This window comes from Passer domesticus, chromosome Z (assembly GCF_036417665.1).
Source record: "Passer domesticus isolate bPasDom1 chromosome Z, bPasDom1.hap1, whole genome shotgun sequence".
In the NCBI taxonomy this organism is placed as follows: Eukaryota; Metazoa; Chordata; class Aves; order Passeriformes; family Passeridae; genus Passer; species Passer domesticus.
In genome coordinates this window covers 79,274,954-79,296,596 of record NC_087512.1, presented here as the reverse complement: position 1 = coordinate 79,296,596, position 21,643 = coordinate 79,274,954, and the positions used below count along the sequence as shown (strand labels likewise).

At 42.4% G+C, this 21,643-nt stretch overlaps 1 protein-coding gene and 1 long non-coding RNA gene across 5 annotated transcripts in view; one reads left to right on the top strand and one right to left on the bottom strand.

Annotated features, from left to right (window-relative positions):
- The window catches only part of SLC12A2 (solute carrier family 12 member 2), a 51,873-nt gene extending 35,025 nt beyond the window's left edge, over positions 1–16,848 (bottom strand). Inside the window, exons 1-2 of one of the 2 annotated variants that reach the window (XM_064402992.1) lie at positions 16,040–16,848; positions 425–544 (exon numbers count right to left, since the gene is read on the bottom strand). In XM_064402992.1, the coding sequence (XP_064259062.1) occupies positions 425–544; positions 16,040–16,540 (621 nt within the window). In that variant the 5' untranslated portion in view covers positions 16,541–16,848. The remainder of the gene's footprint in view (positions 1–424; positions 545–16,039) is intronic. The other variant, XM_064402991.1, reaches the window with a different exon arrangement.
- A 401-nt stretch (positions 16,849–17,249) lies between these two features.
- Positions 17,250–21,643, top strand: part of LOC135290000 (uncharacterized) — a 35,733-nt gene continuing 31,339 nt past the window's right edge. For all 3 annotated transcript variants that reach the window (XR_010352761.1, XR_010352760.1, XR_010352759.1), the window contains exon 1: positions 17,250–20,022. This is a non-coding gene — a long non-coding RNA (uncharacterized LOC135290000). The remainder of the gene's footprint in view (positions 20,023–21,643) is intronic.

The window sequence follows — 21,643 nt, the reverse complement described above, 5'->3', positions numbered from 1 at the left end:
AAAATCAGAGTTTGTATCGTACAGAATTCAGACAGGAGACTAAAAACAGATCTTGGGTCTCTCTCTTCCCTAAAGAGTAAGATATCAATCCTACAAGAAAAGGAGATAACCTCTCCAAACCACAGAAGTAAAGCATGTATTCTTTTACTACAGTATCTTTCCTTCTTGGAAATCATGCAACATAAAAACACTTAAAACCTGTGCCGAGACCTTAAGAACTTAAAGCCCTGAAATATTTATTTCTTTAAAATTCAGTTGAAATAGGAGCAACCCTTCCTAAAATTATGGCATTTATCACACCTCTCATGCATACAATCTTTATACAACACTATCACAATGCCTGTCAACAAAGAAGGTGGTAGGAAATATCTGTAAGACTAGATCAGCACCTGTAAGAAACTGAAGAACCACATATCAAACTCACCAGCACGCCTTTTATCCAGCCAAACTTGACCACCCCTTTGCTGTCAGGTGTGTAAGCAGCAGCTGCATCCCCAGCTGGTGTGCCCTCCTCACCATTGGCGTAGCCATCCTCAAAGGGCTCCTTTGAAAACACAAAGTTTGTATTTTGTGTGACTGACAGAGCAGAGTGGGTATGCAAAACTTATCTTGTAAAAAAAAAAAAAAACTCCCCATCTTACTTGTGTAAACAGAAAAATAAAAAGAATGACATGACAGAAGTTTTGAGTTGCTCCTTTACGTCCCTTGCACATCTCGGATTTAAAGGAATGTAAAACAAACCTATAAGAGCAAACCATTAACAGCCAGTGTGGTAAATATAATTAAGAATTAGCCCCAGATGCCTAAAAAAAGTCAAACACCTGGTCTGTAGAAAAAGAGCTAGAAGATTTCAAATGCACAAGAAATTTTACTTCTTAATCTGAAAGCACAGACTGTTCTACCTCAAGTTACTGGTCTCTGCTGTAGCATTTCCTGTGGTTCAGACTTAGCTGTCATTTGATCAATTTTTCAGGAAATAAATTATTCATTTCCCTGCAAACTATTCTACTACTCTTTGTAAGGTGATGCTGCCAGAAAGAGGGATGGGAGATTGGCATTTCAGGGAAAAGGAGGGAAGAGAAGTCTCTCCCCAAACACTGCTCTCCATTTAAATGGGAAGGATCACAGATGGAGAAAACATCAGCCCCATGGACAAAGGCCAGCTTATGTCTTTTATTCACAATTCAGCTCTCAACTTCAAAAACGGAGAAAATATCAACTTTAAATATAAATTCAAAATATATGTGAATACACACACATATATATGCCTGCTTAAAAGACAGTTTTGTTTTGCCAAGCCAGGCAAGCACCAGAACATTTAAACTCAAACATTTCCTTCACTTGCTGTAAGAAAGCAAGAAGCACTCTAAGCTAAGTATGTTAGTTTATCCAAGGCAACAACTATTAAGAATGGATACAGTAGAAAGATCCTGAACAACATTCAACAAACCAGCTCAAGCAGCATACTCTGAAGCAGCCTGTATCCCAGGGCTCAGAAAATATTTAAACAATTAGAGGTTCAATGAGGTAAAGGGCAAAACCCACATTTGCTAAGCAAGACACAAAACAGAGTGGACACAAATAAGGCTTTTAAGTGTGTACAGGGAAAGACTAATAAAGATTAGGGTGAGGTATTTTACCAAATTCTTTCTACTTTTGATACATTAGTACCAGATATATTCTCAGCAGAGGGTCCAGAGGAAATATTTCTAAACCTGTCAGTTATGAAGGGTGTCATCCATAGGCTCTTATAATCAGCAGTAAACATACAAACCAGATATTAAAAAACAGATTATGTCAACCTTATCCAAAGGTCAGCAGCACAGATTCATGCCAGTGCTTCTCTCACTGATGTGGAATTATGAGATTCTCACAGAAACAGATGCACCTGCAACACATCGGGTGATCCTGTAAGCCTTGCACTGTTAGGCAGTTTCCAGATCATTACCTTTAACAATTTACACTCTTAAAGAGTATATTACATTGCCTCCAGAAGGGATTACAATAATAAAAAAAATTTTTAAAAAGACACCTTATGTGTTTTATATATATATGTATGTATTCTTTTATGTGTATGTGTAAATGTATTATACACTGTGTTATATACACTGAACAGAGGACAAATAGAAACTTAATCAGGAGTCATCCAATTTGCTGAACTGCAGCTTTCCTGGACAGAAGTTATGGCTGCAATTCTTGGAAGATTTGCACAACCAGATGAATCTATTGATTGCTGATTATTTGTATTCAGGCACTCAAGCCAAATCAAGTAGCAGCACGTAATCATTTAGAGTGGTAAGAAGAACAGTGAGGACCAAAAAGAGAAATACAATGCTGCTACATTTCAGAAATGCTGACCTGCCTGAACCAGAACTAAGAAAACATCTCCTACTCAAGCCTGAGGCTCATGCCAGAGGAGGATGAGCCGACCACCTACCCTGCTCCAATAGCTTAGAAGTGCAGAATAAAATGTAAAAAACCTTATAAGCATTAATGTATCCCTTTATGACTTCTTTCAGAAGTGGGGAGGAAACAAAGAGAAAAAAAGATGTATTAAAACAAGGGGCAGATTATAAACATGTTCATAAGTATGCCAAAACCTCCAATCAAGCATGAGACAGTACAACCACTTATTACTTGTTCATATAAAACCCATTCTTATTCCTCACAGAAAACCACCACATTATACTTGGAACAAACTCTATTTTAAACCATTACATAAAAGGAGTCACATTCAAATTATCTAAACAATTTTTAAGCTTTGGCCAAAAAAACTTGCCAACATTAGATAAAATCTTCTGCTATTACAACAACACGCGTCATGTCTGTAATAAGAAATAACAAAATTGTTCTCTGAGAAGACTGGTCAGGGAGGATCAAGGAATGGTAGGAGGAATCTTTATTTTTGTGTCTTAAAATAGTGAAATGTGACTAAAGTGGGTAATGCCTTTTTTTTTTAACAAGCTTGGAGTTTGTTTGCTGTATGTTCAGGTTTGGTGAGAAGGCGGAGAAATATCTTTCTCTAGAAATATCTAGAAGTATCTAGTCTAAAAAGGATCACACAGTTCATCATGTGAGCATGGCAGGCCAAGTATTGGTAAAACCTGCACACACTGCCAATGTGACCCCCAAATGTCACCCCAAAACCTCAACCACCACGTGGCAACTACACATTTTCCTGTAGTGCTCAAACGAGCCCATAGCTCAGCCTGTTGTGCTCTGGGGAGGAGATAATGGGTTATCAGTTACCAGATCAGCTCAAAGACACTGTACACTGTGAACACAGGGAAGTTTTGTTCTGTATGTCTTGTCTCTCCACACCGTGCAATATTTCTTAGGAAAATATTTTGAGGCACAAGCAAAATGTAATAACTGAAAGGTTATTCCTGGTTATCAGCGCTGGTGGGTGCCCAATAAAGCACCACTGAGAACAGATATTACAGAGTGTGGGCACAAAAGAATTTCACTCCAGAAGGCTCCAAGTTCAGCCCTCTGAGGCGATATTAAGAAAGCACCACTGTGGTTTCAGCTGTAAATCAAGAAGGCGTAGTATTTTTCATGCTCGTGTTCATGAGGAAACAATGCTTCTACTCAAGTCAGACACTGAATGGAAAAAACTGCCCTAGCACTATTTTAGAACAGCCAATACATGTGTGATAAGATCTTCATAAACAGTCAAAAACACTAACACACTGTGGATTTGGAGGGGGTTGTAACAAAAGGGGAAAGTAAAGAGGATTTAACATTTCAGATCACAACCAGTCTTATTAACACTACTCTTAAAACAAAAATAATCAGTCCAAAAATAAGTCATGGTGTTAATTTGCACTGTTAAAGGAAAAATAACGTATGTTTACAAGCTGACAATTCTATCATACATTGAGAGGACTTCAGACAAGAAACAGTTAATTTCTGCTCCTACACAGATAATCTACTATTTCATCTCCAGTGCTGGATCATAACAATAAGTCATTTGTGACAACTGTGAATAGCCTCCACATCTATTAGACATAGATTAGTAATGAGAAAATACTTGATATTTTGGTAGAGGAGATCTGAGATTTTTCACACACAGCCTGTAATGCACTGGTGCATCAAAAAGTTCAGTAAAATGGTTTTACTTAAGAGTTCTTGATAGTGCTATATGTCATGCAGCATAATTTTTTTTGTGGTGAACTTATCTAAATCCCATCTTAATGGCAACATACTTGGGCTATGGTGCACTGTATGAGGTAATACCAGAATAAACACACATGAAGTCTTACTTCTTTTCAAGAATCACAACTTGAAAGCCACAAGTCAAGAGCAGGACCACCAGCAATTTGTATGTAAGAGTATTTTCTGGCTCTCTAGGCAGATTGCTGTCACTGTGAACTGCCTGATTTGGTGTGTTCCAAGTAGCCACTGACATCTTTAGTCAATCCCTCCCATTGCTATTAGCCCTGTGCAGAAACAGGAGGCCAGAGAAGCACCTCAGACTACAGCATTTAACTGCTTTTCCCATTCCTCAATTTTGGCCAGTTATAGATTTAGCACATGCCATGTAATATGAGGCTCTTCTCACAAACTCCCTAGAAAGGCTTCACAAAAGCAGCTTCTTCTCATCTTGGCAGGATACAGTACTGAAGCTGGTTTCAATAGTTTGTATTATCATAATGCTAAAAATCATGAGCCTAATCTTTTCAAGCTGCGACTTCTGCAAAGAAATATAAAAATGGCCTTCCACTACATCTAATCAAGCTGGTTACACTTAAAGCTGCTTTGTACCTGCATTATAAATTCTGATACTATATCCTGACACATACTTTATTCTGATTACATACCTGTATTCTCTTAATGAGCACAGCTCTCTCATGCTTACTGAAAACAGAAAAAAAAATGAAGGGAGCTACCCTGAGAACCATCTTTGCCCAAAGAGTACTGACAGAACAATTCTGTGCTCTCTCACACATCTTCTGCAGTCCTTCACTGTGGCTCACAGCTCTGCTACCAACCGGCTCACTAGCCCTTACAACCACGGTTTCTTGTTTCCATCTCTCAAAGGTTAATTTTGTAGGCACTGCCACTTTAAGATGCTCCTTATTTTGTGGAAGTGAAGAAGCAGTAAAATGTATTGATCCAGATGCAGCAGGCCATCTGTCTCAGAGGAAGAATCATTATTTGGAGAGATTATTCTCCCATATATCCCAACTCCAGTCCTGCACACTATTAAGACTATGGCTATAAAACCTGTTTTTTTCAGAATTAACACAGTTAAAAACATACATGAAAAAAGAGCTTATAAACATTTGTTTTGGTTTGGTTTTTTTCTTTTCTAACTAAAGGATACTTTAGCCAGAGCACAGATACAGTAAAAATGACAGAATAAAGAAAGCTATCAAGTTACATAAGAATTACTAGGCATTTTGCCTCAAAAGATGGTAACACTTCAAAGGATTTTTAAATACTTCCAAAGATCTTTTCCTTGAAAGAGCAAATGAGCTTTTGGATTCTAGCTCCCACCACCTGAGACGCTTCCAAGGAGCAGAAGTCTTCTAAGACTTCAGAAGTGCTAAACATATTTCATGCATAGAATAACATTTAGAATAATCTTGCTGCTATGGTGTTTACCTCTTATATAACAGAACTTTTGAAAACAGTCTCTACTGGTACAAGTGTGATGCTGCCTGATAAAGAATAACTAATAAGCTAGATATTAAATGCTGTCTGAAGGACACAAAGCCGTATCAAATGTATCTGTTCTTTAAACATTACTTTTGCAGCATGTTGGTGTTTGTAATTATAAAATTTCCAGTTTCTGTCTACGGGTCAGTTTGATAAGCTGTTTTTATCTTTTACTGCTTTTATCTACACAGTTGTGAAAGAGATCAAGAGGACTGAGCTTCCTTTACAAAACACCTAAATCTCCACTGAGTGGTTTTAATCATTTTGTGGCCCAGGGACACCAGACAGTCTTATGACAAACCCTTTATCAAGAAGAGCCTTGAGTTTGGTTGCCTGAGATTCCAGAGTATTTCAGTACTTAAATAACAGGAGGAAACAGAAGTTTACACTAGTCTTTGACTGAAGCTGGTGACACTGACTACTGTTTGTAACCATTTTTTCAGGAAACCACTTCTCAAGAGAGGCTGGGATACTATTTCTAACTTTGCTCGTAAACTACAAATCACGGGTGAGTTTTTAACACTAAACGTGGAAAACACCTCTGCCAAGTCTGACAGTTTTCAAGTGGTTGTATTCCTGTGAAGGAAACAAACAACTCCAAAGGGAGGAAGTATCACAGGTAATGACTTTTAAAAAAATCTTACTCTATGTAACATTCTCTTAAAGAACAATCTGACTGGTCAGTATTTTGTAAAGTAGTCCTGCTGTGGCTGGAATAAGTGTGGTGACAGGTATGGAAACTAAGAACAAGAATGCACAACTCTCAACTAATGCTTTGTAACTGGCCTCATACCAATGAAAGAACAATGAAAGTGTAAATTTTAAAACAGATGTAGCAATCTGAATCTTTGGTACTTAAGACAGGACTACCCCTCACTTAGAAATTGCTACTCAGAAACCCAGTACCTTCCACAGAAGATCTGGAGCAATTGACAGATTTCTGGTTATTTGTTAGTTTAAAACAGTTTACCAAGCTAACAAAATAGATTCAGATGCTGTTTCTTCAGGAGTTATATAGGAATCTTGACTGATTATCATGGCTCCCAGTGGGGGAAAAAGAGCCAGTCAGGTAGCACACAGAAAAAAAAAACAAACATGGCACAAAGACATGCTCAAGCCACCTCAGTCTCCCTAAACTTCTTAGCATTTTCTTCAAAGAACTCAAAAAATTAATAGTATCAGTATGCAGTCATATTAGGCATTTTACTACTGGGTGATAAAACAGGAATGAATTCTAACGTCTATTAGCAAATTTGCCATAATGCCCACTGCAGTGTCTTTACAGTCATAACCTTAAAAAAGCCTACAAAGGCATTAAATGGCATCCAGAAGCTACCTAAAACAGCAGGAGATAAATTGCCCAGATAAAACACAGTCAGTTCTTAAAACTTGGGATTCCTTGGAATCAAACATGAACAGCTACAATCATTGGTTATACACCTCAACCAAAGGAAATCCTTCAGAAGTTTGCAGCCAAGAGACCAAAACTTAAGTGCTTTGACTATATTACCTTCTCTACAATTATACATTTAAAATATAGTAGCAAATGCCTTTGGCATCCACTTCCAGAGATTTTAAAAGAGATTGCATCAAACACTGAATGTTAATGTTATCTTAAGCTGAAATTAAAGAGTGTTGTATTGTGATTGCAGCACAGCAATTTTAAACAGAAATTTATAGTTGCAATTAACATGTCAACTGAAGGATTAGCTATGTGTCTCTGCCATCAGCTTGTATTTGTCTTGCACACTACTTTTAATAGAGAAACATTAAACAGTGTACGTTCTGTGTGCATATATTTTTTGTATATATAATGATTCTAAAAGCTATCTCTAATTCTTTTAAAGGGAAAATCATCCACTCATCCCCAGCTCTTCCATGTGGTATAATGTATTAACTAAGTTAGCAAGACTTACTCAGGAAACTTACTCAGGCAATTGATTTCAGCTTAGTTGTAAATCCCTTCTTTCAAGGTGGTATACTTAAAAATAAGTAGGAGATTTGTTTATGAAGATTAGCACTACTTTAATGTCTTACATGAACACAGTTTTCTTGACAAATCTCTAAGTTTATTACATGAAGGTTACATCCCTCTGAAGCAGTTTTGACATGTGATAAAGCAGCAAAGTTTTCTTAATATCTACAGGTATGCAACACAAGTATCCTACTAGAAGTATAAATAGTATTTGCTTTCCCCCCCCCAGCATAAACATCAATTAAAGAATGAGACCACTTTGCATAAATAAAGAAAACTTCCCCACATCTTTACATCTTGATTCATACTTCCCTCCTAAGCACAGAAGGGGATGAAAATGCTGGGCAAGCTGATAACAAAAATTAGAAACAAATGAGAAAAAGCCTTTGGTCAGTAGCTTTGCAGTGTGGAAAATCCAAATGCTTACGGCCTGCACTCCCAGAAATTTTGTAGCTAAAATAAGGCCTTCCTGCCAAAAAAACAAACTTCCCCAAAAAAACCCCAAATTTCCTTTCCAAGTCTCTCCAGTTCTGGTTAACAGAAAGCTGCAGGAGGCATGACTTCCTGCACAAGTGTAGGGGCAACCAATCCCTTCAGTTTAAGGGAAAGAAATGCACACATTCTACTTCAACCTCAAGAATGCACCTTCATTTCTGCACTGATGTGTACGACCCTTCCCAGAACCACCACTGCACCCTGAATGATGTATCAATTATTCCTTACTGTGCCAGAATGCAATATTCCTTTGGACAGCCATTGTCCTGGAAGGAGAAACCATACTTCACAGGAAAGGAGAAGTCCAGGCTTTGAACACGGGTAGTTTTCACATGAGTATCTGAAACACAGAAGCCTGATACACTCCAGAATGAAGCAGATGCAGCACTTGATTGTGTAAGAGCTGAAGTAAATCCAATTAGCAAGCCTCCTGCAGAGAAGTTTAGCATACTCAAGTGCAGTCCAAGAAATACAATGTTCTGCTATTAACTACAAAAGAGAATCCATTTCAGTCTTGTCAAGAAGTTGTTTTGGACACATCAGATTTCCAAGTCATCACAGTTCAACTCCAGCAGCCCAGCCCCAAGCAGCCACTTGCTTGTTCCTCCACCAGCAGGACCAGGGAGAGAATTGAAGGGTAAAAACTCACAGGTTGAGGTGAAGACAGTTCACCAGGGAAAGCAAAAGCCACAAACACAAGCAAAGCAAAACAAGGAATTAAAGCCCTGCTTCCCATGGTTGGACAGGGCTCTTCAGCCCCCTCCAGGAAAGCAGGGTGCCATCACATCATGGTGACTTGGGAAGACAAACACCATCACTCCCAATGTCCCCTTCCTCCTTCTCCCCCCAATTTTACACTAAGCATGATGTCACAAGCCCTGGAACATCCCTTGGGTCCATCTGGGCCACCTGTCCTGGTTGTGTACCCTCCCACTCACCCCCAGCCTCCTCTCCAGCATGGCCACAGGAGGACCAGGAAAGGCCTTGGCTCTGTGCAAGTCACGCCCAGCAAAAACAAAAACATTTCTGAATTACCAACCCTGTGTCCAGCACAGATCCAGAACAGAACCCCACACCAGCTACTGGGAAAGAAATAAACTCTACCTCAGCAAAAACCAGCACACAAGTCATCTATTCTCCACCCCAAAATGAAGGTTACTTTGAGGCATTCTTGCTCTTAACAGCTTTTGGTTTTCATCTACTTCTGCAAAGTATGGTGCACTTTCTATTCAAGAAGTAGGAGAGAGGAGCAAATGACCCTATGCAGCAATAGTAAAACCCTAATAAAACATCCCATTTCTATAAAAAGTCTAATTTTCCAGTGTAGTAAGCTCCTGAAAAATTACATTTTACCTGCTGGCTTACAACAGACTAAAAAGCCCATTGAAGTAATCCTAAAAAAAAAATCGTTTAAGTACCACCTGAATTTTTAATGTCATCTTCTGAAGTGGTGAATGCAGCTACAGCACAGCCCCTGAGCCAGCAGTGAGCAGGGCTGGTACATTCACACAGAAAACCACTCACTTGCACTGGCACAGCACCATATTTCAGCCAAAGTTGCCAAACTGCTTACAGTTCAAAAGCAGTATTACTCAGAATTGTCTTAGGAGTCTCTGCCATGTAGACTGACAGACCAAACTGACTAGCATCACAGTTCCTTCACAGCTGAAACAGACAGAGCTATTTTCTTTGAATTTTAAAAAAAAACCCAAACAACTGAATCATCTGAAGTAGAAGCAGTGGATTCAAAGAAGGGAAATTAACTAACAAAATGAAGACGCAAGAGATAACCCCTCTTATTAAAATGGAACTTTAAATTAATTATTTAGAAGTTCTTTACTCTTTTTATCACCTTATCCTTAAATCAGTCAAGTTTACAAAGCACAGACAATACATCCAAGGTTACTTTTATGCATAAATGAAATGTCAGTAAGTTTGTCAGGTATAATCAGTAGGGTGAAATGCAGAAATAAATCAAAGACCATTCTGCACTTAAGCTGCAAAAACTGGATAGCTCCCAAAACTCGAAAAGGCAAATAATTTGAAACCAACTCATTTTAAAAATTCTGAATAGAGAACAACAACCATAGTGTGACTGCTATCACCTATACCAAGAAGTGGGGAAAATGGGTTTGTGGTTGCTCATGAATGGGTATTATATGAGGCTTTAGGAAAAAATCTGAGGAATTCAACAGAAGATGTAGTACACTGGTTTAAAATTACTTCAAGATACTGATCTTGCCAAGCTCCTCCCCTGGAAGAATGTTCTTCAAGAATGAAAATCATTTGACATCTAATCAAGTACAGTACCAAAAGAGAAAGAAGTAAATTTGAAGATGAATTCTGCAGCCTTCCTCTTTAACCAGCTCTGAAACTGTCCACTGGGAGTGTGACACTTGTTTTGTAATGTTAATAAAGAAAAAAAAAAGGAAGTGTGAATTTCATCTTTATATCACTATTGAAGTTTTACTCTGTACTATTATACACATTTTGTACAGTAGCACATGTATATAAAATTTCAAAGTAGATTAATATATTTATATTAGGAGTGCACACTCAAATGTTTTTATTGATGCCTGTGTGCAGTGAAAAGACTGTGGAGAACCCTCAAGTATTGGATCAGGGAACTGAACCACCAGATGCAGTGCAAGATTTTGCAGTTGAGGGGGTGTAGGCTTTCTGTGAACCAGACCTGTATGAGATCCAACTAAGATCTGTGACAGCAAAAAGTTCACTCCTTTCAGCAGCAGTCCACACTTGTGCTGTGAGCTATATATGCTGCTAAAGGTTCAGTTATTTCCAGCTTCCCTGGGACATGGAGGGAGGGGGGGGAAAAGTAGTAAGAACAATATTAGCAGTTTGCTGAACACAGGTCATGTTTTTTAGCATTCCATGGGCGTCTGGACTAAGGACTTATCAAAGATTCAAGAGATACAAGCATGAAGCAACATAAAAATACAAATTATACACAGTCTTTATAAAACAGAACCCCTGGAATGCTAATATTATTTACTGCCGCAAACAGAGCAGTACACTCATTTTTTCCTTGATAAAAATAGTTGTGCTTAAGTGGGGTATCAGGGTAAGTAAAGTGAGGATTCTCAACACAGGCTGAAAAAGCATAAAAACATTCCTCTGCACGATGCAAGTAAAGCCTCACTGAGTACAGGTGCATTAAGGTCACTGCTGTTTAAAACTGATGAAAGAACAGTTACCAATTATAGGCTTCTGGGACATACAACAGCACTGAGACCAAGACTAAGAGAGCTTCTCTTGTTTAATTTTAGTACAGTGAACTTCAGAAAGAAGACTCAAATTCTGCTCACATATATGAAGGACAGCAAGAAGGAAATGTAATTTAAATTAAAAATAACAGGGACTGAAGAAAGAAAGAGACCTGCAGACTGTAGACAAGATTCAGCAAGGTGGTGCAATAAAAAAATCTGCAAGAGGGTCTCAAAGTTCTGTGAGAGGGAAAGAAGAAAAGGTCTGTCTCTTAAAGACAGACCTCACACAACAGGGTCAGCTAACTTGATATCTCACAATAATTTTTTAGCTTTTTATGCATCTCTAGCTAAGTTCTGCTTTCATTACTGGCTAACCAAACATAACCAACGAATTGAAAGAAAATACAACTAAACAAATATTAGAGATGCAGCAGTTGTTCAACCTTCTCAAGACAATACATTTTTGTTAGAAAGCAGTGCCATACACAGACCTTTTCACTGTGCTTGTGTTAAACATTTGAACTCATCAGGTCAGAGGAAAAACTGCAGTGCTTGAGAAAATATTTAAGAAAGCCCAAAAGACAACTGAAAACAATTACAGTCATTCAACTTGAGTAAAAATAAACAAAAAATCCCCTCAATTTGTATTAGGACTACCAGTAATTGCCTTTTTTCTTACACCTGTCTCCAAATCCAAATGACAGGTGCACAGCTTTTTTGTGTGGGAGGAAGCAAAGCACACTTGTGTTTTTAAATACCTTGGGATTCCTTTTTGTTTTGATTAATAATTTGATCCGGATAGGGGTGGGGGTGGTGTAAGGATCTTCCTCTGAGATCAGTACCTTACCCTGTCAGTGCTCCCGGTGAGTATTTAACAAACAGCAGAGCAGAGCTGCCAGCAGAGGGCTTGGTTCACACCACATCCACTCAGCACAGCTGCGAGGGACTGCACAAAGATCAAATCAGAGCCACTCATACACAGCGAGATCTAGTCTTAAAGGAAAAAAAAAAAAAAACAAACCAAAAAACATAACCTTCCCAAATCACTCAATGCTATACAGAAAAATGCTAAATTTTTTCAGTGGGTTACAGTGTGCAGGTCTGAATACCCTGACAGTATACAGAACAATAAGGTCTGTGATATTATGACATGGTATTGATATACTGAGGAGCACAAAGGCATGTGCAGTATTTCTACTAGCTCTATCTTTATGTACAGATGTAGCTGACCCAAGAAAAACTGTAAGACAGGAAAAAAAAAGAAGAAAAGAACACTTTTAATCTTCCCATAATCTGAAGACAGATCCCCCTCAAGAGGGCAGGGGACACCACTGCAACAAAAACCTGCATGTCATTGTCTGCTGACTTCTCTCCCACTTTTTTGCTAATAACCATCCTCTCACCTCAGCATCTCCAGAGACCAGAGCTCTTGCAACACATTCTCTTTACAAGACAGCAACTGCAACAGCATCACCAAATCCTCTCTCTCCTCTCTAAAGCATAGAGAAGTCAATACATACGAACTGGGTAAAGAACACATTGATCACCACAGTTATCTGCAGCCACTGACTTACTAAGACAAGACCCCTCACCTGGAGTTTAATATGATCAACCAAGACCAGAGTTATGCAATTCATCCACCTCAGAGCACTGCAGCATCACGCAGCTGTGTTTCCACAGGCAGTTTCAAGAACAATCCCTTCCCTACCAGAAAAGCCACTGCTGGAATGACCACACAAACACCTATCCCACCAGGACTGCAGGACAAACCCTCTTGAAATGGGACCCCTCCAGTACATGTGTGTGTCCTCCTCAAAGAGTCACTCTTCTTCCAACACTGCTTTTCTGTGAGAACAGAATCAGTAGAAGTGTTAGACAGATGAAGCTTCTAAACAAAGCCAAAGGAAAGAAAAAATCTGTTCTATAATTGGCACTGGCATCGACAATGCTCCAACACTGCCTCACATTTATCCACCTATTAAAAGCAAACGGAATAGCACAAACTCTAACTGCTGGGTAAAATAGCTGCATTCAAAGCAGTCAACCATACCGCTGGTAAACAGTTTTGGATCACTCTTTAGACAAAGTATCTGCCACTCCTGACCCACTGGGTCAAGAGCAAAGGCACAACAATAGGCTGTGCAAACTTTATGCAAGGGTACTAGGATGTACCAGCTGCCTTGCACAGACATGCTGTACCTGATAAATTGGTACAAAATCCACAGCTAAAGAGCAAGGTTAATTCTTCAAGTTACTTTCCCAAATGCACAGCATTATTCAACAGCAGAGACCTGCTTGTCAGCAGGAACTGAAGTCACTTTGAGAACGGAGACAATAAGCCCCCTGGCAACAGGGAAAAAAGCACAATAGCACTGAGAACATCTTCCACATAAAAGTACAGCACCATCTTGATTTAAAAGTTATCAGGGTTCTGTGCTCATGAACCAAGTACATCATCAGAGATGGGATGTACTTCATACTCCCCTGAGACTGACATGAGATTGCCAGGAATGCAGGTATCCGAGGCTATTAGCATGCACGACACACCCTTATTAAAAGCTTTTTGTCCACAGCTTTATCTGGAAAGTGTTTTGCTAAGTTGGAAGCAAAAATAATGGCTTCCCTTCTTCCTATAAGCCTAAGTAGCTGCTAACACCTTAACTGCTTTGGATATTAAACATCCTGAAAACTTGAGTTACTCCACTGAACTTCAACTTAAAATTCTGAAGTTTATACCATGACCTTTTAGAAAAATTAATACTTAACATCAAATGCCACCAAAATTCCATATTCCACCCCAATATTTATTTGATGGGAGGAGGGGCTCAAGCAGACAGGGCATGGCTTTAAAAAAAGAAGTATCTTCACATGTACATCTATCCACACTGCAGAATGAATTAATAACATTTAAGAAATTAATAATCTGACTTAATTAACGCTCACTATGAAACTGTTTTGATAATGATCCTGTAATTAGGTTGTCTACCACTCCTCGATGCCACAGACTACAAAGAAAATTCCTTGCCATTAATTTCTTCTTAATAAAGAAATTACAACTCCAGAAATTGTAGCTCCAGATTATGTTCTATTCCGCACTGAAATATCTTAATGGTATCAAAGAGCTTTCCACAGTGCTGCAACATTAACACACTGAAAAACCTACCTGCCAACCTTAGACATTTGAGACATGTTCTGCTTACAAAGCTGAGTATCCAACACCTGGTCATCCCACCATGGACCAGGAGTCAGAAATTTGGGGGAGCAGAAAACCAATGTGGTCTCACATGTACTACAAACACACATATATGTGTTTTATTTATAGTTTACCCAAGTCCAAACACATAGCAGTAATCGCCATTTTCGATTTCATACCAACTTAGACCACAGATCATCATTTAGCTCCATCAAAAGGGCACCTGGAAGGCATGAGTAATTTGCAGTTATGGTTAGTAATTAAAATCTGACATCTAATCTCAGATGTCACAAACAAGTAACTTTGCAATACACCAACCAGTTACTCCTATTGGATCAATTCCACAGTCAGCGTCAAAAATACACTTAAACAATTACTACCACTCCCAAAAAAACCCCAAATCCCACATATCAGCGCTGATGCACTAATAATGGTGTGAAGCAGCTAAATCTGGAGAGAACATGCATTTCCTCATGGAACTCCACCTATAAGGAGTGAAAAGTGGGATGCAAAAAAAAGTTCTGGAAACAAAATATTCACTTCCTTGGAATGTGGCCCATGCGTTTCTCTATTTCCCTAAACCCAGCAGAAAGACCTCACTTACAACACAGGCTCCTGAGCACAGCCACACACCAATTTTCAAACTGTGAGGAAACGGCACTGTAAGAGCTTAATCTTTGTCTGGAGTCAGTTTAGGGATGATAGTTAAAAAAAAAAGTCTAGGAAATTAATTCTACATTCAGCTAAAGCTGGTCTTCTAGCCAAGCCAGCCTGCAATGCAAAGAAGGCTCTCACTGTCAACTCATCTCAAATAACACAGGGACTCGCAGTCCAAAATAGAAAAAGCTTCAGAGGCGCAGCTCCGATGTTTTTCAAGCCCTGCCCGCGGCGCAGGAGCCACCGAGCAGCCCCGGGAAGGCTCGCCCAGGATCCGTGCCCGTGCAGATCCAGCAGCATCCGACCCGGATCCCATCGGATCCAGCGGGCTCTGCCTCGGCGCCGCAGAGACAAACCCCCGGCCGCCAGCAGAGCAAGCGCATCCTTATTTATTTACTTTTTTTTTTTTTTTAGCGTCTCTACCCAATGTTTCCACTCCCTTTCCCGGACTGATTCCCACGGCGAGCCCCCGAATCAATACCCCATCCGAAATCAATGCCCTATCGATTTGGAAGCGGAAAACCTGTAAGAGATCCCCGCTTGGTGACGGGGAACACAGACCTAAGGCTGTAAATACCTCTGGCACTGGGGGACCATCTCCCAAAAGCACGTGTGTGTGTGGGGGGGGGATGGATACCACTGCGTCACGAAAAGACAAAAAAACCCATATATATATAACAGAACTGAGGCGCAAGCCACGCACCCGCGCTATTTGCGCCTGCTCGGCGAGCTTTCGGCTATTTTTTTTTTTTTTTAAGCTTTTCTGCCGACACGCTCCGAGAAGCCGCCGCACCCCCGGCGCCGGGGGAGCCCGGGGGCCGCCCTCACCTTGTCCAGCTCATCGTGCAGCTCGGCCAGGCTGGGCCGGAGCAGCTTCTCGCCCAGGTCGGCGGCCGTGTGCCGGTAGTGGTCGATGCGGGGCACGGCGTCCATGGTGTTGTGGCCGAAGGTGCGCAGGTAGTAGGTGTTGGTGTGGGTATCGTAGTAGTAGTGGTGGTGCCCGCCCGAGTGCAGGCTGCCCTCGCTCATCACCGTGTCGCCGCCGTTCTGGACGCCGCTCACGTTGCCGCCCTCCGAGCTGCCTCCCCCGGGCTCGCCGGGGCTCTCGCCGCCGGCCGACGGGTCCACGAAGTTCACCCGAAACCTGCCCTTGGCTTCCTCGCCTCCCTTACCCGCCGCGCCGATGTCCCCGCACGACTTGCGGGGCCCCTCGGCCACCAGGTCCACCTGGAAGCGGCTCTGGCTCGGCGTGGGACCCAGCGGCTTGCCCAGCGCATCCTTGGAGCCCTCATCCCCCGCGGACCCCACCGTCAGCTCCTTGCCCTCCATGCCTTCCCCTCGCTCCGCGGCCGCCACTGCTCCGAACGCCCCTCCCGGCCGGCGGCTCCGCTGCTTTAAGCGGCCGAGCAGCGCCCCGGGGCTGCCGCAGACACAGCGCCGCGCCCCGCCCCCGCCGCAGCGCCAGGTGACGGTGCCTCCGGTCCCTCCGCCCGATCCCGCTCTGCCCAGGCAGCAGCGCGGTCGCTTCCTCGGCTGGCGCGGCGGGAGGGATGCGGGGGGGAAAAAACCGGCGGCGCCGCGCAGGCTCCGCCCGCTCCCGGCTGCGGCGGAGGGGGCGGCGGGAGCGCGTCCCCGGCCGGGCGGCGGCGGCTCCTCCCGCCCGCACTATGGCGGCCCCGCCGCATCCGCCCCGCGGCGGCGCTGGGAGGGGCGGGGGGGCCGCGCCGCGATCCCGCCCGGCACGGCCCCGCCGGCCGCCGCCACGTCTCGCGAGAGGAGCGCGGGGGGCGCTCGGAGCCGCGCGCTGCCTCACGGAGCACGGACCCCTCGGGAGCCCCCGAGAGCCCTCGGGCACCCCCCGGGTCCCTCAGACACCCCCGGAGCCTTCACACACAGCCCCAGTCCCCCGGATCCCTCAGACACCCCCGGAGCCTTCACACACAGCCCCAGTCCCCCGGATCCCTCAGACACCCCCGGAGCCTTCACACACAGCCCCGGACCCCCTCAGACACCTTTGGAGCCTTCACACACAGCCCCGGACCCCCTCAGACACCCCCGGAGCCTTCACACACAGCCCCGGACCCCCTCAGACACCCCCGGAGCCTTCACACACAGCCCCAGACCCCGGAGCCCTCACGCACCCCGGACCTTCGTGCACACCCACAGATCCCCTCAGTTTCCCCTCCAGTTCCTTACACACACACTGCCGGACTCTTCATACGCACTCCCATATCTCCTTAGACACCCCCTGATCTTTCGCACACGCACACGGACCTCTCACACACCCCGTGGGTCCCTCATGGACACCCCCAGTTCTCCTCACACGCACCCCCAGAGCTCTCACATGTTTTGTGTGCCTCAGACCCGTCATACACCCCTCGATCCTCTCGCATTCCTCCTGTTGCTCACACACACCTCCTGGTCCCTCACATACACCCCCAGACCCCCTAATAAACCCCCAGTTCTTCACACACCCCACGAAGGCCCTCACATTCCCCATTTCCTCAGCCACCCCACGGAATCACAAGACTGGGTCAGGCTGGAAGGGACCAACACGGGGTCATCTGGTCTGGTCTCCATGCTCCGGCAGTGTCATCCCCAAGCACATGGCACCGGATTGTGACCAGACGGCTCTGGAATGCCTCCAGAGACAGACTCCACACCCTCCCTGGACAATCTGTTCCCGTGCTCGGTCACTGCACAGGGAAGAAGTTCTTCATGCTCAGGTGGAATGTCCCTGTGCATCAATTCCTGCCTTTTCTCTCGCCCTGGTGATTGACCATCAGCAAACCGAGCCCTGCTCCATCTCCCTGGAATCCTCCTCCTGATATTTATGAACAAGGATGAAGTTTTTTCTCAGCTGCCGAGGCCTCTGAACAGGCCCATCTCACTCACCTGTCCTCATGAGAGATGCTCCAATGCCCCGAGCATCCTCATTTCCCCTGGACCTGGTCACACATTCCCTGGTTCTTCACACACGCCCTGCACCCCTCACACCCCTGGGCCCCTTCACACACCCCCTGGTTCTTCAGACACCCCTGAACCCCTCACTCCCCCTGGACTCCTTCAAACCCCCCTTGGATCCCCCTTTTTTACCTTCCAGCCTTTGGATCTCTGCCAATTGCGCTGTAAAAAGCACTTGCATAATAGATCTAATGTCAGTAATGCCTTTTTCTGTCTCCTCTGCTGCAGCTTTTTGTCCCTGTTCTCTTAAAGTTTATTCTTTCTCCAGAAGCATACATGGTTCTTTGATTTGAAAACTGAAGTCGTTCTGCCTCCTCTCTCTCACTGGAGCATAAGTGCCTGGATAATCCATTAAAGCATATGAAGTTGGCTCTTTGTGAAAAGAAACCTCAGATGGGAGTAAAATACTTCAGCTTCCATAGTCGGAATTTAAACAGGGACTCTCCAGTGGGTTTTCATTGTGTGTTTCTGTTGTCTTTATACTTGAAGGTAGCAGCTCACAGAATATTTTGGGAGGTGGGCTATGTCTCCAAAACAGTTTCACCTTATTTAGGTTGCTAAAAATCACCAAGCAAACATTCCTTTCAGTCAGGCCTCTTGAGCCATGCCACTTCTTTATGTCAATGACATTTTTAGTTGGTACTTCTGGGTTCCAAATCTTTTTTATTTCCCCTGATGTGAAGTTCTGTAGGTTTCCCCCCTCTGCATAGCAAACTCTGACTGCCGACATCCATTTTCTAGCTCAACACATCTCTACTGTTTTATTTCAATTAACAACAAACCTGGTGACGTCATCCAACAGAAAAAGACTGGAACTATAAAACAAAGCTCGCTTTTCCATAACAATTAGAGGAAGAAGTATTTCCATTCTAGGGACGTGCACATGCCTAAAAAAGCTGAGGATGCCTCAGTAGGTTAAAAAGATGGGTACACTGATCCTTCTTTGTTTAAACACTGCTCTAGAAAAACAGAAAAAAATCATATACTTCAAAATAATTGGAGAGAGACTTTGATAGACTCACAAATTTATAAAGAAAAAAGATAAAATATTTGAAACATTTGGCAAATTTTCAGAGTGTAAAGAAAATCAAGTGTTTGCAAACTGGAAAATAAAAGATTAGGCCATGGTGAAGTTGTTTTTTTTTTTTGTCAGGGTCCAAAGGCTTGTAAAACAGCGGATGGTGAAGGGGACGAGTCAAAATAAAAAATTTCTGGTCAGAACTGAAGGTAAACAGCACCTAAACAACAGATGATACGCAAAGAAAATCCACCGTGCATTTTTCATAAGCAGACACAAACAGTTCTTGATCAACATCTGCACAGACTGTCATGTGATGAGGTGTTTGGAATCAGTTTAGACTCAGAAATGGCAATTTCTGTGAGTTCCCTGTATAAGTAAGTGAAAGCAGAGGAGAGAAGCGGCCAGTGAAATCCCATGGACGTTACACAGTTGATGGTGGTGGGATGACACTGCAATGTTTAGATGTTTGAAAGGACAGTCTTCATGGACTGAGTGGATGTGTGTTGGCTGCAACTGCAAGGCCCGTGGCCTGCCTGGCGTCAGTTCTTAACATCCTGTGGTTCCGTGGTTGTATGAATGTCAGATAACGCTAAAGACTGGCTTTGAAGAGAACAAAAAAGCTGAGGATGTTACCACAGCCCCCAAGAAACACAAGGGAGTGGAGGACACAAGGAAAAGGCTGAGGAGGAAAATGCAAGCCTCTCAGAATTGAAAGGATCAGAAAGATGAGGAATTACCACTGTGTGAGAATCTGGCAGCAACAGCAAGAGGAAAATGAACTGAGTTTTCATCAGGGTTCTGGTACTTCATGTAATCCACGAGAAAGGTGAGAGATTCTGTAGCTGTAAGGGAGAATAAAGGGCACACAAATTCCCATTAAGTGCTAATTAAAATGTCATCAATACTAAGAAATACACTTTGAGGAAAAGAAAAAAAAGAATAATCACTTTAACCTCATAATTAAATGGTTTCTGACATACCACTGCTTAAAATAGCACTGCAGGAGAGCTTGGATGTTATTGGTAAAGAAAATAGCATAACACATTAAATAAAAGCAAGCAATAAATTACTCCTATTCTGGCCATGATTGTTTACCACAGAACATTAGTAATTGGGTTTTTTGCTTTAGAAAGGGAGGAGTTGTAGAGGTTTTCAGTATCCTGTGACAAACTTTTTCTGCTTTGGGCTTGCCATTTGTGAGCTACACCAGATGCTTCATAGTGCTCATTTGATAAGTAATGTGAAACACTGGAAAATGCAAACACTTTATGCCATTATGATTGTTCTGGTCATTTAGACTAGATCTCACTCCTGTGTGCCTCTTTGCCAAGCAGAAGAACTGTAATTTTAAGTCTTTCTCTTCCAAAATGCAAGCAGATGGTAACTACACATTTTGCCTGCGGGATAGGGCCTTCTGTTCTCTGAGGGCTTTGTGTCATCATTGTCATCATCATCATCCTCATCAACTGGCCTTAGGTACTTGATGGGCTTGCTGTTAAATTAGCACATATCTGTGTGCTAATTTAATTATTTTTATGTATATTTTTCTGTGTTGGGGCATTCATTTCATGCTCATGATCTGTTTTGACTTGGTTGTAGCACGTTTCAGCTTTTGCACGGAAAAGATTTTCTCTAGTAACTTGACTTATTCCTGCTGTTTGTTTGGGCCAACTTCCTCTCAACCTTTCTCAAGACGTTCTTGATTGGTGATGCAAATTTGTTATCTCTCCATAATTTATTTCTTTTTCAGCAATTGGCACCTGTAAGAATTCACCTCCTTTTAGTCTCCTCATGAGCTTTGTCTTAGATGTTTGCTAATTTTGTTGGATTTTTTCTTTTTGGTGAGCATAGGTGGATTTGGGGATTTTCTGTGCTTTTTGGTCCTGTAGAGTAAGCTCAGGTCACTGTTCCTGTGCAGTCCTTCAGTGCTAAAATTTTAGAGCAGGCTCTGTGCATGTGCTACTTGAACCATAAAATGAGGGTGTTCGCCCTCTCTTGGATTGTCATCTAGCTAGTAGTTCCTTAATGCAGTCATCATTAGGATCTAAAAATGTTGTTTGTGCATCTTGTTCCCCATTTCCCCAGCTCACACGCAGCCTGATTCTTTGTTCTGCTTTTTTCTTTCTTCACTTCCTTTACATTATTTCTTTCCTTCAATTTTTCCTTCCTGCTCCTTAGAAAACAGAGGCAGAGTTAACATTTGTATTCTCCTACTGTGCTGTTTATTGTGTCCTTTATAATTATTACAGGTGTTCATCCAAATCAGGTTTAAGTAATAATTTATTTTCCAAATCTGGATGAAGTCCTAACAAATACGGTATTGTCATGTGGTAACTTACCTGTATTTGTATTACACTAATCCTAGCTTACAAGGAAAAAAAAAGGTAATTGCAGCAACACTTTTGAAAGGCTGCCAGATAAATCCTATGATTAAGACACTTAGAAAT